This window comes from Microtus ochrogaster, chromosome 4 (assembly GCF_000317375.1).
Source record: "Microtus ochrogaster isolate Prairie Vole_2 chromosome 4, MicOch1.0, whole genome shotgun sequence".
Classification (NCBI taxonomy): domain Eukaryota; kingdom Metazoa; phylum Chordata; class Mammalia; order Rodentia; family Cricetidae; genus Microtus; species Microtus ochrogaster.
The window spans coordinates 80,533,615-80,549,126 of NC_022011.1; the positions used below are offsets into that span (position 1 = coordinate 80,533,615).

The 15,512-nt window shown below is 44.5% G+C and overlaps 1 protein-coding gene across 3 annotated transcripts in view; it reads right to left on the reverse strand.

Annotated features, from left to right (window-relative positions):
* Positions 1–9,749: 9,749 nt before the first annotated feature.
* Tlk1 (tousled like kinase 1) overlaps positions 9,750–15,512 on the reverse strand; it is a 107,588-nt gene continuing 101,825 nt past the window's right edge. For all 3 annotated transcript variants that reach the window (XM_005346544.2, XM_026778561.1, XM_026778559.1), the window contains exons 18-20: positions 13,418–13,529; positions 12,248–12,355; positions 9,750–11,483 (exon numbers count right to left, since the gene is read on the reverse strand). In XM_005346544.2, the coding sequence (XP_005346601.1) occupies positions 11,307–11,483; positions 12,248–12,355; positions 13,418–13,529 (397 nt within the window). In that variant the 3' untranslated portion in view covers positions 9,750–11,306. The remainder of the gene's footprint in view (positions 11,484–12,247; positions 12,356–13,417; positions 13,530–15,512) is intronic.

Here is a 15,512-nt window from a genome sequence, read left to right on the forward strand (position 1 = left end):
CCAGGCCAGCCAACGCTGTGTAGTCAGACCCTGTCTCAGACTCCTGTCCCCGACCAAGGCCAGACATGGCAGCAGGTGCTTGTAATCTCAGCACCAGAGAAGCAAAGGCAGGTGACAGGTGGTCTCTTGGTAGCCAGTCAGCCTCGCCCACTTGGTGATTACAAGAGCTTTGTGGCACCCTGTCTCAAAAGCCAAGACAGACAGCATCTGAGGAACAGCCCAGGGTGTCCTGTGGGCTCCAAGCCCTCGTGTGTACTCACATGAGAATACATGCACACACAAACACAAACTCTTCCTGGGGCTCGGGGCAAGCATCTTCAGAAAGGCCTTGACTCAGGATGACTGGAGGCAGGTTATAGGAACAGCTCATTTCTTCTTTTATACTTTCCTGTATAATCCTAATAATTGCTAGTGTTGAGATAGGGTGGCGGGTAGCCCAGGCTGACGGTGAATTCCTGATCCTCCTGCCTCCACCTCGGCAGCGCTGGAATTACAGACGTGCAGCAGCGGTGTTTCTGTGTGTGCTTTCGTATGTAGGGCAGATCTTGGACATACGGGGCGAGTGCTCTACCCACTTCTGAGTTACAGCCCCTTCCCATCAGTTTTCAACACATAATTGGGTTGTTTTTTACTGTGCACAAACAAGAAGCTTACTTCGAACCAAGAAGAATGGGTTACTTAGAGTCTGGGGAAGCTGTCTCCTGCCTGGGCGCTCCGAGGCCCCTGCTGTCTCATAGGCACATCCTCTTCTGTGTCTAACTAAGCGCGGAGGTGGCTGCCTCCCCGACAGCTCTGCGTGGCTGGATCGGCAACACTGTGAGGTTGGGGATCCGTTTAGGAATGTCCTTGTGTAGCGCTAGAGACAGGCCCAGAGACCTGGCGTCAGAACTCTGCACTGTGGCTAGGCATGTTTTATTCTCACAGTACCGTTAACTGTCAGGCCCAGGAGGCACACACGTGTAACATGACTTCGCTTAAGCTCAGTGGTTAGCCCCGTGTGCTTCTATGGCAAAAAGGAGGGAGTGCATTGCAGCAAACACCATCTGCTCGGTTAGGCGGCCTAGGTAAAGCAAGAGCCAGGCTCCTTTGAACCAGGAGTGGAGCTGAAAGTAACTGGGAGTCTAATGACCCCTTCATCACCTTGGGCTCTGCCGAGGCTGTTTCTCTCTCTGGGGTGAGCAGATATTAAAAAGTGTAAAGCATGAGATAAGGAAGTTCATATTTTCAAATGTAGGTCTTTACTAAGTAAGGGAGGGAGGGATGGAGAGAGGGAGGGAGAAAGGGAAAAAGTGAAGGGAAGGAAGGGACAGAGGGAGGAGGAAGGGATGGGGGAGAGAGAGAGAGAGAGAGAGAGAGAGAGAGAGAGAGAGAGAACTGAGGTCATCAGGTTAATTTAAGGTTTTGGACTTAATCCTGTGGATGTGTTACCAACTGTGGTGCATGGAAGAAACTATTTTTCTAATTTAATACACATTTTAAATATATATATATATTGAAAAACAATTGTTCTATTTCAGTGAGAAAAAAAGGAGCACGTTTAGAGAGACGTGAGTCAGGCATGCTTTCCTAGACTGAAGCTAGCTCACACGGTAGGGGAGCTGTGGGTGGGAGTTTGAATCCAGGTAGATCTGTGCTGGCTCAAGCTTCAGATCTGCCCCAACAAGGCGTCCCAGAAAGGCTCCGGGGACCTGCAGTGAGCACTGCAGGCCACCAGATGGCGCTGCAAACTTAGAAAAGCTGCGCCCCGTTGGAGACTGCGGGGTCTACGGGCCGGTCGCGCAGGGCCCGGGGCGTGGCCAGCAAAGGTGGAAGGCGTGCTCGGGCTCCTGGATCTTGCTAGCACTAACGCTTGACTAGGTAGAGAGGATACCGGGGATCTCTGGAGTATCGGTCCAAAAGGGTCCAGGCTGTGAGGAACGTGGCTGGGACCAAGTCTGGTGCAGTATTCCGCACCCTCTAGGCTGCATCCTGCGCCCAGCCACTTAGCGGTTTCTGCCCAGGTGGTGGGTACAGAACAGATTGTGCCAGCAGTCACTCCTTCCGAGGTTTACAGACAGACATTCTCTCGGGTTCAGGAAGAAGGAAGAGTCATTCACGACGGTCAGGGAAGTAGCACACGCAATTCTGGGGCAACACACCCTTCTTAGATGAAGGGAGGATGGCTGAGTAGTGCTGGACATGGAATGGGCCATGGGTTGGGATACCGTTCTGCAAGGCCTTGAACGCAGGGGTAAAGTGCTTAGCAGACCACACAGTTCTGAGGATCTTGCCTTTTGCAGAGATCAAGGTTTGAAAACCCTCGTTAGCAAGTAGAAGTCTTTTCTGACTTGGGAAATGAAATATGTGAAAATCCAGACAAGTCTGGTGAATTGTGTCCATATGCCCGGGGCTTCAGTCTCTGGTCAGATGATCAGCAGCAGTGAGGCAAGCCCCACTCGGCCCTCCTGCAGACGCCATTCAGTCCTGGGGCCACATCTGGCTTTGCTGGTGGCTTTGCTGGTATCAGTTAGTGAACCGCTGTGAGTGCAACTCCAAGTGGTGAGGGGGCAGAAACGGCTGGGACACACGATGGCTGGACACTCAGGTTTCCTGCAGCATCTTGGCCATGACCCTCTCTAGACCAAGCAGGGGCATGGTGGGGGCAAGGGAGGATGCTTCTGCCCACATCTGTCCTCATGGAAGTGACTGTTGAGGTAACTGAGGAAGATGATGATCGTGAAAGGTAATGGGGGGGAGGGGGGGTTCTGCCTCTAATGCTGAGTTCATTAACTTCCCAATGGAGGGGAGGGTGGGGCGTAGGCACACACACACAAATGGTTAAGAAATAGAAATGTATCCTTTAAACTTTGCAATAAAATTGCTTTTCTGCAAAAATCAGTTGTGATTTTTTCTCGTCATAATGAGTTCTGAATAAAGTCTGGGGCACATTTGTCACATCAACAGTTTCTAAACAGTGTGCTGGGGATCTTAAGGTATCTCAAACACAAGATAAATAAAACAGTAAGACTCACATTTGAAAACTTCTGAGAATATAATACTTCCCCCTGCTCTCAAGACAGGGTTTCTCTGTGTAACAGCCCTGGCTATCCTGGAACTAAGTTTGTAGACCAGGCTGGCCTTTAACCCAGAAGTTTGCATGCCTCTGCCTGCCCAGTGTTGGGATTAAAGGCATGAACAACCATGGCAGACATAATTACCTTTGTGTTGAAAAGAAAGATGCTTACAGAGACTGGTGCTCATTATTTAAAGCAGTTGAACTATGTGGTCCCCATGCCCAGATTAGCTCAGCTCCTGCTGCCATGCTATGAGCAGACTAGACCTGCATCCCTCCTGCTCAGACCTACAAAATGGGCATAACTCTAGTTCGCTGTGGTCAAGTCAGTGTCTCATACACAGGTAACATCTATTCCTGCGAATCCTTTCTTCCTTTTTTTTTTAAACAGATTGACACAATTTAAAGTGTCCTTTGTTTTTTATTTATTTATTTAATATGTATACAATATTCTGTGTTTATGCCTGCAGGCCAGAAGAGGGCACCATACCCCATTACAGATGGTTCTGAGCTACCATGTGGTTGCTGGGAATTGAACTCAGGACCTTTGAAAGAGCAGGCAATGCTCTTAACCTCTGAGCCATCTCTCCAGCCCCTGCAAATCCTTTCTTAAAGAACATAGCATGGGGCTAGAGAGAAGGCTCAGTGGTTAAGAGCACTGGCTGCTCTTCCAGAGGTCCTGAGTTCAACTCCCAGCAACGGCATGGTGGCTCACAACCATCTCTAGGGAGATCTGATGCCCTCTTCTGGTATGCAGGCATTCATACAGACACAGCACTCATACCTAAAAAAAACAAACAAAACCAACAAGACAAAAAACATAAATTAAAAAAAAAAAAGAGCACAGCATGGACCTGGGTGGCAGCTTCAGCTTGTCCCCACGCTGAGGCACGGGTCTCCAGGAGTTTCCATCTAGAGTTGGGGATCAGTTTGGAGCTTGATGGATGGAATATTATGAAACATACCAGACACCCAATTTTGCAATCACTAGAGGATAAGTGATGTGTTAGCATGTAGATGGCAACTAGACATTAAAACACAGGAGCAATTTCATGGTCACCATGGGGAGGGGTGCCAAACTTATGAGAGCCCATTATGTATTTACAAAGATCTAGATGCTCTAAGGTCCCAGACGTAAGAGGCATACGTTTCATTACCCTGCTAGTGTGTACAATTACTGTTAATGATGACGTCAGGGTCCTCTAGGTCAGTTTTCCACTGAGTTCTTATGTGCTCCCCAAATCTAGGAAGTCACAATCCTATGTACAGGAGATTATATATGATTTGTGGTGACCCTATGTATGATACTATGTATGTATCTGAAGCTGACTTTCCAAAGCAAAGACTACGCGCAGAAACAGGTCATTTGTCGAGTTACTGGAGGTGACCCCGTAGTGTTTTGCAGTTATGTGGGGCCTTATGACTCAGCTGTCGTCACGAATGATACTCCTGGTCTGAGGCATGAGAACCCAGGTGTCCTCCCTCGCTTCTCTTCTTCAGTGGCTGCAAGTGTAGGAACAGAACTACCAAATGATCCACTGTGCTCACGTGCCATCAGCCAAGGCTCCATACCAAGGACAGCTGGCTTGGAGAGTTGCCAAGGGCTCTTACCAAGCCTGCACAGATTTTTCCATGGAATGAGAATTGAGCTTTTCTTTCTGGGGTGGAAGGGGACTTGTAACTCTAGCATATCCTATTATACCATTTTGACTCAATAAAAAAAAAAAAAACACACCACAAAAACTCCAAACTTGTGTGTGTTGGGGGTCTTAACACTTTAGGATACACGAGGTCACGTGCTGAGGGCTCCAGTCGGTTTTTACTGAAGTGTACCCCGTATGTTACAGAGAAGGAGCAAATGTGCACACAAAGAACAGTGCTTCTAAGAGACGCGGACCCTGCTCAGCTTTACCGTTTAATCCTGTGGTAATGGCAAGAGGAGAGCGATGTTTCCATCGTGGTTTCGCCCAAACCCTCCAAACCAGAAGGGAAAAGTTCTAGTGCCAACATGGCTGGCCTGGGAAACAGACAAGAGGCTTTGCAAGGTTTCATGTTACATGTTGAAAACAAGACACTTCATTGCCACTGTGTCCTCATGCCAGGCCACTAAAGGAATGCAGGCATACTCATCCCCTCAACCAATGCAGAACCAAGAACGTTCCTAGGGTGAACCTTTATGTTTTCCAGATTTCCTCTCCGAGTATGGCTTCTAGAGATGTGGGGGTTAAATGAACTCCATCGAACAAGAAACTTGACTGTGGCCATTTTAGCAGAAATGAGCAGTTCACACACTCCACCAGATAGTCTAAATCACCCTTACAAATCAGTTTATTTTACTACGAAAAGGTTAAGACCTGTTTTGTAAAGTTAAAAAGAAAGAAAACCAACAAAATATCAAGTAAGCTACACTTTAGCATAGTTCTTTGCCCTCACCCCCCAGACTTCACCTCTCCAACAAAATGGAACCGCGCGTACATTGCTGGCCCAAGGCAAGGATAAATGTATTTGAAGATAAGCATGCTATTGAGTCAAGACACACAAAGATAGTCCTGCCTGTGCTGTTTAAGCTCCTTACACTAACTTGGTCATTATCTGGGAATTCTGCATCTTGATATGCACGATCTGATAATGCTTGGGGGGGGGTGTCTTTCAAGGTTTCTTGTAAAGTTCAAACTATGTGTCTGTGTAGACGACCCATGCTTCTGAAAAAGGAGCTTTACAAACTGAAGAAAACATTCCTACTGGAGAGGGAAAACTGTCAGGAAAAAGTTAACAAGCTCTTTGATACACCTGTCCAGAAGCCAGCCGTGTCAGTAGCCATGGTGTCTTGAGATCCAGAGGGCAAAGGAACGGCATTAGCAGGCAAGGACCTATGAGAGCGTGCTGTGTCCCGGCCACAGGCAGGCCTCACACAAAAGCCATGCCAGGATAATGGGCTCAAAGACAGCCTCAAAACCAGGTGCTGGCTGCTGCTAAGTCTGCTATCTCTTCTTAGGGCCTCCCAATGGCTTCCATGGAGGTCCTATAGCCTCTCTTATGTACTGGGGCATGGTTTCCTGTGCTAGGTTCCTGCCAGGCAGGGGGTATTACTAGACAGTTTACAGATGAGTGACTATGGTCACACAATAAACACGCAAGGCAAAGTCAGAGTTGACTTCCACGCAGGAGATCTACCCCTACCCCACCCCATCTTGCATTATCCTTCTCCTGAACACCTTCTTAAAAAAGAAGCTGCAGATTTGGTCATTAGTAGACAAAACAACCATATTTTTGAAGAAGCTAAAATAAAACTGTCAACACTCATTTTCAGCAACTTTAGTCTCTAAGTCTGATGACTACCCTGCCCTACAGAAGACCTTAGTATCTCCTGCTAAGTGGATGAATTAACACACACACACACACACACACACACACACTCGCAGCACCGGGAGCTGGGCTTGTAATGTTAGGTCCACGGAAGGCACCGCTCACATCAGCCGTAAGACTTGGAGGGACACACTGGCGCAGCTTCTCCCAAGTTTCAGGCTTCCTTCTGGGGGAGCTCCTGACCCAGTCACTTCCAAAGTTCTCAATACTAAGAGAACATCGGCAGGAAGAAGCCCAGAGCTACTTTGTGCTCTTCCATGGGGAAGCACACAGGCCTACGCATGGGTGGCCTCGTCTGACTGTAGGAGGCAGAAGACAAGAGGAGCACCGGTCTGTAACTCGCCCTTATCGCACCTGAAAGGTGTCTCACTGCCACCAACGTGCTCTGATGGCATCCCAATACCTTAGGTTTGCTCTTTATGATTATAAAAAAATAAACAAAAATCACATTTGCTCTTGGATTTCTCAGCACTGAAAAGTGACACTTTGGGATTCCAAAGGCTTTAATTGATTAACTGAGGCAGTCTTTGTAGCCCAGGTTTCAACTCAATCCCCTGCTCCATACCTCCCTACACTGAGGCTGCGGGCATGGATCAGTCACCGAGCCCAGCTTCTCGGTCCCATTGGCTTCCTCTTTTGGGGAGCAGATTCCGCCACCCTCCTTCAAACAACTGTTCCACAGACAGAAGTGCTTTGAGGAAAAGAGCATACATAACTGGCCAAAGCACGATCCTTCTGGAGCTCAGTTACTGGGTTTCCCCTCCGTTTGTTTACTTTCCTTTTCTTGGGAACCCAGTCATCTCTTCCTTGGAACTGGAGCGAAGCTGGAGGACCCACTTCTTTGTTGAAGAAACTTAAGTCGCCACAAGAACTAAAGCGGACTGCTTTTTACACGTAAGGCAAAGTGTAAAAAGTTTCGAAAAGGGGGCTAGAGAGTTGGCTCAGAGGTTAAGAGCATTACCTGCTCTTCCAGAGGTCCTGAGTTCAATTCCCAGTAACCACATGGTGGCTCATAACCATCTGTAATGGGGTCTTTTGCCCTCTTCTGGCCGGCAGGCATACACACAAACAGAATATTGTATACATAATAAATAAATAAATAAATAAAAGTTTTGAAAAGCATCTGATGCTGGCATTTACTAAGTTCTGGGCGCAGTCCTGAGTGACTTGAACTCGACCCACACAGCACCACAGCAGACTCTGATCCTCGTTCTCAGATGGAGAGCCCAGACAATAGCTGTCAGCACCCTGCTTCCAAACTGTTTCAATGCCCGGAGAGGACTTCTGTGCAGGGGGTCCACACCCCAGAGCCGACGGCCTGAGGGCACTCAGACCAAACCCACACACCCTGCTATTCACTTGAGACTTTCTACCAATATTTGGTAAGGTTCCATGAAAACAAGTTTTGAGTTTGGTTTATATACACTCAAATCTTCCCTACAGAAAAAAAATTTCTTTTACAAGGTGGAGTTAACAGACAAATGTAATTCCAGCCTTCTGGAGGCTCAGGGAGGAGGGTTACCATCAATTTTGAGGCCAGTCTGGGCTATAAAACCCTAAATAAATAAATGAATGTGGGTGGGGGTAAGGTAATTGGAGATGTTTTGGGTGGGAAAGCCAATTCAGATTAAAACAGACAAGGTACACATTCAGAACACTGAAGTTCAGTGTATGGATGCAGTTCTGGAGTTAGGTTAGACATTCAGAACACTGAAGTTCAGTGTATGGGGGGGGGGGGGCGGGGAGATGGTCAAATAACACGGGAACTTAAAGTGAAACTAGAAAGACCTGACACGGTACTTTTAGAATAAAGCTATACTGAGTACACGCACACGCATACGTACAGACACGTTTGCTCACGCATGCACCCCCCCCCACAACAGCAATGTAACTAAATCGTTAAACTATTAACATAAATGTACATTTCCAGCAAAGCATACCTGGTAGCATAATAGTAATCAACAGTGTATTTAATAGGTCAAGACAAACATCGAAGTGGGACAATACAGTGATGTCTTGTTGAGATCCCACCGTTTTGGCTTCCTGTAATGAGGTATTTGCACAAACATTTGTTCACATTTAAACTCAAGTTCTTTTGTAGGGAAACGGGGCACAGCCAGAAGGAAAACAAGCACACGTCTCTCACCAACATACATGTCAGCATGGTAGCTTCTGTACTTACTTCCTCTCAACGTCCACATGTTTATTAAAGCTAATGTACTTATTATTATTGTTATTATTTTGGCTGGGGACTGAACCTACATGAGCTAAGGACAGCACTCTACCAGTGAGCCACACCCCAACCTGCACAGCTACTTCCAAGGGTGAGAACCGCACATTTTACCTCCAGTCAGCGCTGACTCCAGAAGACAAAACAATCAATGCCTCAGGACACAGGAGCTGAAGCTGCCAGAGCAACATAGAAATTATTTAGCAACAAGCACCAGTTTCTTGTGAAAGTGATACTGGTTCATGTGGCCCAAATACTGGTAGGCTATTTAAATCCACGTTTGAAAAAGCTTTAGAAGACATGGATAAATTGATTCATTTGATACACTCTTATTTGAATTTTTATCAACATTTGCTGTGTGTGTGTGCGCGCGCGTGCGCGCACCTGTGAGGGAGCTGCACACTACAGTTTTCTGTTGTGCATTCTCTCCTCCCAGCACTCAGGTCTTCAGGCTGGCGGTCCACCACCCACCTCAATACACACACTCTTGATTATGAGATAACCCACTTTGGCTCAACTCAAGGAAGCAATTTCATTTTATGGCTTCTTTTCCTCCTTTCTCCCTGGCCTGTGTTTGTGAGATGTGCCCTTGTCCTTTTCCAGAGCCAGGTTGGCCAAACTCATCATCCCCCTGCCTCAGCCTCTAAGAAGCTGACCCTTGCAGTTGTCCTCATTCATTCACAAATGTGGAGCAATCAGTGACCCATTGGCACAGCTTGGTCAAGTTCACCACTCCAAAATGTTAAACAAAGCTGGGCATTTTCACTCAGATCATGAATTTCCGTGTGGGCAGAGACTGTAAGCAATCACTGAGTGCCAACATGCGGTGACCCTAATCATCAACGTCCTCAGGGTTCTATCCTAATCATCAACGTCCTCAGGGTTCTATCCTAATCTAAATAGGAGTTGGTGCTGCCCTGAAAGCTCTTCCGATGACCTGAGGAGCTCGCAGGATTAGCCCTGAGGAGGGCTATTAGGCCTAACATTAACAGCTTGAAACACTTCACACTTGTCTAGAGTATGCTTAGGCATCTGCTTTTTAAGTAAAGATCTGTTAGGAACCTCCATCTAGAAAGCTCTTTGAATGTAATCTTCACAGTCTTTACATTTTAACTGTCACTGTTTATTACTGTTTGGCTACATTCTCTGTAATTCCAGCAGCATCGTAAACAGACGAAGTGTCTATGTACAATGAAAAAAAAACACAAACAAACAAAATGGCTTGCAACATCAGGTAAGAGCCACAGTTTAACTGTACATGTTAAGGGGTGTCTGGCAGGGAGAGCCTGTTTTCTGCACCATGGACAACTTACGGTAAGTCTCAGCATTATGACTGTGACAATAAAGAAAAAAGAATCCGTACAAGAATGAAATACAGCATCCCCCAAAATATTGGTTTCTACCACACAAGGCAGTCAGAAAATGTTCACATTTTAACAAATCTGTACAAGCCACAAGAAACATTCCATGGGACCATCATCCCACCTTGATGCTAAGAACTTTCTAGAATGTAGAATAACCATGAACAATTTATAAATCTAGTATCTATGTGCTCCACAGCCCTAGAACCTAAAAAACTGATGTAAAGAACTCAATGTGCCCAACATGGATCATTTTACATGCCTTGATTGTTAATGAATGCCTGCTTTTAATATCTTTCCATGATGTACAGTCAACTTGTGCCTTCAAGGAGGTCATTCAATTTTTTTTTTCTTAGCAAAAAAGCAATATCATTTAGCAGCAATTAAAGCGCCTTCAAGAAGACTTAAAAAAAATACAATATCCAATTAGAAAAGCCATATTTTTAAACATTTGTACAAGAATAAGCTGCTGAAACTCAGTAATTGTAATAGGACATCTGTACAGTATTTTACAATAGAGCCAGAAGGGAATTTATCATTATCCTGCATAGAACTGGCCTGCTTTTGGTTACACACTGTCTCCTGTTTTAATGAACGAGGCCTGGAAACAAAAGAAAAATGCCTGTTAGTTCTAAAACACTGAAAGCCCTGGGAATGCTATCATTTAGTGACTGCAACTGACTGAAAATAGGCAGCTCTTTGTGTCAAAGGTGTGAAGTGTCCAGAAACGACAGCTCCCTTGTAACACAAGCGGTGGGGGAACGGACATGTGATTTGAGGTACAACTTGGTAAAAGTCAGAATAGGCAAACGACAGAGTCTACGACTGTCCAAAGACCCTAACTCTCACATTCTACTATAAAACACCACGGCCGCTGTCGCTCAGTTCTTGCTTTGGTTTCTGCAGATCAGCTGCCGAGTGTTGATGCTGTACCAGGCACTGTAGCTCCCGTGTTAGAAATGTCTCATAATTTTCCATGTGTTCTTAAATAATGAAAAACTACCCTTCATATTAGAACTCTCTGGTAACAATCAAATATATTTAGGTATTATAAACGTTATTTACAGTGTCCCCTCTTCTTTCGCTTGTAACATGGTATTCCTGTTTCGTGCTGCTCTGGGGCAGAGGGAGGAGTGTGACTGAGTCACTGTCCATGATCCACCCTCGCACGGACTCCAGGGAGAGCTTTAGCTCACAGAAACTCTTACCCATGTCCTGTGTAAAAAAAAACCACAACACTCAAATTCAAGTATGCATCTGGAAGCCAATCAGAGATCATGCGAATCTTGAAGGAGGGTCAGTACGTGATTACACTTGAAGAAGGAGGTGCAGGAGTTGCTGTCAGCCCAGACATGTGCAGGTTTCCTGAAGAATTGGATCTTCTCATGTGTGGGAGAAGGTAGGGATCATTTGCCAGCTGGTGCACATCAAATCGATCTTCTTTTCGGTAAGCCAAACAGCGTCTTATAAAGGCCTTCAAAAAGAAAGATGGCAATACAAATGACGTTCTACCTTTTAGATCCCAACCCACCAGATCCTCTGGAAGGGTGGACACATTAAAAACTATAAACAGAATACACTTTATAGGTAGTTCAAAACCTTAAGAACTTTTGGGAGTCCAATGACATCTTCACTCTAATCTGAAACTTTCACTGTGCTCTGGGTGCTACATGGAGCCTTGATTATTGCTTTCTTAGGACACGTTGGAAAGCTCCATTTCTGCTTACAAAGTGATTTTTACATTACTTTTATTTCATGTGCATTGATATTTAGCCTACATTTATGTCTATGTGAGGGTGTCAGAGCCCCTGGGACTGGAGTTACAGGTGGTGGTCAAGTGTGTAGATGCTGGAAATTGATTCTGGGTCCTCTGGAAAAGCAAGCAGTCAGTGCCCTTAAAACTACTGAGCCACCTCTTCAGCCCCTCTTTTTATACACTTAAGTATCTCAGCATTAGAGTGGGCAGACAGAATAAGACCAAAAAGTAATGAAGGGTCCAGATCTTATGGTTTCTCTTCCAATTTCAAAGAAAAGCAAGTTGCTGTGCACATAGAATGAGGAAGCACATTTAATGCTTAATGATGAAGACGGCATATCCCAAGGCCCAAGCGGTCTCTGCTTCCAGAGCAAGTCAGCACCCTTTGCAGCAGCAGCTATTCTGGTCACTGTGGCTACTGAGGCACTAACCACACCAGAGCCACAACTCAGACACTTGATAAACGTATATGAGGTCAATACCTTGGCTTCACTGCTTACAACTGGTTTTACAGGGAACTGGACTTCTGTGGCTTTTAGTATTGTGTTTTCCTGGAGAATGTCTTGTTGAGATTGATTGTGACCAAAAGGCTTAAAAAAAAAAAAAGAATAAAATATTGAAACAAAACATTTCAAACAAAGAATCACCACAAAAATTATTTGTATCTTAATATCTTGTCCTTAGTTACCTAAAACTTGGGATGTGGTCTCACTGAAACAAGATTATAGCTAAGAACAGTCTGGAAACGTCCATTCAATCAGTCCCCAGCAGATAAACCCCATGTGATGGAGAAGCAAATCAGGCTGTCATTCAAGTAGTTAGGAGGAAACAGCCCTAGACTGGGAGCCAGGAAACCCAGGTTTGGTCTCTATGCTAGTCAGTTTTTAATAATTTAACATTAGCTAGAGTTGACTGGGAACTTCAACTGAGTGCTGCCTCACTAAACTGGTCTATGGGGTATTTTACTGCTTGGTAACTAAACTGATGTGGGAGGGCCATCCCGGAAAGGTGGTCCTTGGGTGAACAGAAAGCAAGCTGAGCAGGCTGAACCAAGCCAGCAAGAAGTGCTCATCTGTGAGGTCTTGCTTCGTTCCTGCCTCAAGTTACTGCCTTTGCTTCCCTAACCTTTCTTCCCTGCAGAGTTGCTTTTGGTCATGATGTTAATATTAAGGGCTTCATATACTGCACACTTTTAGACAGGTTCCTCCACCTCTTCTTGTGGTGGTGGAGACTGGACAGGATGCAAACTAGACATTATCCATGGCAACTTGCATTTCTGATTTTACTATTAACAGGTTTGGGGAAAACTAAGTTTGATGGCATTTCTCTGAGGAATTACTGGAGGAATTGGAATCCAGACCAAATGTCTGCAGGGGCAGTGGGAGTTAAGAGAAAGTGTAAGGAACAAAGGACATTGCAAAGTGCTTAGCTCCAGAGTTCCCAATAGAATATGTTTGGGCAAGGAAGAAGGAGAGACCAACCAAATCAACTGTTAAAATAACTGTGTCTTCTGATACAAAGACACAATCAAGAAGTGTGCCATTCCATGGAAGGATCTAAAAACTGATTCTAAGTTACTGAAATTTTGCACATAAAAGACAAAGCAAACATGAACTTATTTCTACAGGGATGAACTGATGTGCACAACTTACTTTTCTACCATAGAGACACTGAAAGAAGATGACTCCAACCGACCACACATCAACCTTGTTGGAAATCTTGGGTGGCTCTTTTCCAACTACAAAGCACTCAGGAGGTAAATACCTTTAAGTAATGGGAGAGGGGAAAGAGATGTAATGTTTAGCTCAAAATTTTTAAATCTTAGAATGCTTACTTTATTTTTATTTATACATAATTGCAGTTTTCAGCAATGAAAACCAAAGTTTTAATTCATTTGACTTCAGAACCAAAATACAACTTTGTGAGAAAGTATATTTATGTCCAAAGAAAGCATCGTCATTACTGTGATAGTGTAATCTGAGTAAATTTCTAATAACAGAAGAAACACTCTCCTACCCTACTCCAACAGTTTAAGCTGCAGCCAGTTCTTCCTACAATAAACAGACCACAGACTGTCTACTCTAAGTCACCCAAAGTCTTCATTTATTCCAACGAGACAGGATCTCATATTCCTTATTGTAACATAAGACCTATCCTAATCGACAACATAAATTTCAAAATCTGCAATCATATCATCCCCTTTCTCCTTCCAAACTGGCAAGTCAAGGCCAATTCACTCACCTCTGGACATGAGCTTTCTCTGTTGCCCTCCACAGGCATGTAACATGGCTTCCTTGCCCATGTTTAGAAAGAACGACGTGGTACATCTACAAAAGCATTCAGCTCTCCTTGCACTAGACTTCAAGAAGTGCAAGGAGCTTTGATTTTGCATGCAGCTTCAAGCACTACCAGTGTGTGAAATATACCAAGTATTCAAACACTAACTTTTAAAATTTAAAACTGCTATTCATAAATTCATATTTTGATATATGAAAGGTAGAAATGAAATCATTATCTTGTTATAAGTAAAAGAATCCACCAGGCATGGTGGTGCACGACTTTAGTCCCAACACTTGGGAGATGGAGGCAGGTGGATCTCTTTGAGTTTGAGGCCAGCCTGGTCTATGGAGTAAGTTCCAGGAGAGCTAAGGTTACTCAGAGAAACCCTGTCTCAAAACAGCCCCCCAAAGTAAAACAATCCAGAGATGCAAGCATCACACAACTCAAAACTCTGATAAATTAAAAAAAAGTAAAGACGAGTAATGTAGTTAAACCATGGTCCACCTAAAAATAATTTGACGCTAGACTGAAGGTGTTTAAGTGTGTGGCTGAAAGGAGCACAGCTCTTGAACATGCAGGCGTCTCGCCACACACAGGATATGTAAGCAAAAGAGCAATAATAGCAACAATTTTGTAGGTGACAAATTTGACTGTTCTGGACAACAGTACGGGTAAGAAACAAAACTGACTTTTCCTTAGTGATACTGACAACAATTTTAAATTTCTGTAGATGAGAAGTTTTATAAAAGCAATATGTATGTTCCAAAAGGGTCACCCCAGTCCCCAAATACACATCTAAATAACTCAACATTGAAAACCAATCATTTGTTTGGACTACCATTTCTTTCTTTAAAAAAAATATTTATTTATTTATTTATTTATTTATTTATTTAATTTATTATGTATACAACATTCTGCCTCGATGTATGCCCGCATGCCAGAGCAGGCGCCAGATCTTAGTACAGATGGTTGTGAGCCACCATGTGGTTGCTGGGACTTGAACTCAGGACCTCTGGAAGAGCAGCCAGTACCTCTGAGCCATCTCTCCAGCCCTGGACTACCATTTCTATGGGAAATATATTCTTTTTGTTGTTGATTCTGAAACAGGGTCTCACTATGTAGCCTTGGTTGGCCTAGACCTCACTCTGTAGACCATGCAGGCTGTCAACTTACAGAGATCCTTCTGACTCTTTCTCCCGAGTGCTGGGATTATCAGTGAACACTAACACACCAAGCCTGGAAATAAGTCCTAAGTCTCTACATAAGAACATCATCACTATTGTCCTGCAAGTTCCTAACCCAAGATTTCCTGACTGAGGTCCACCTCTAAGAGGGGAATTTCCTCCCACTGTTCAACATTAGTGAAGTTAAGGTGACAGAGAAATCAATGTTGAGAGTTCTACAGAGAAGAAACTTTTTTTTTCTTTTTCTTTTCTTTCTTTCTTTCTTTCTTTTTTTTTTTTTTTT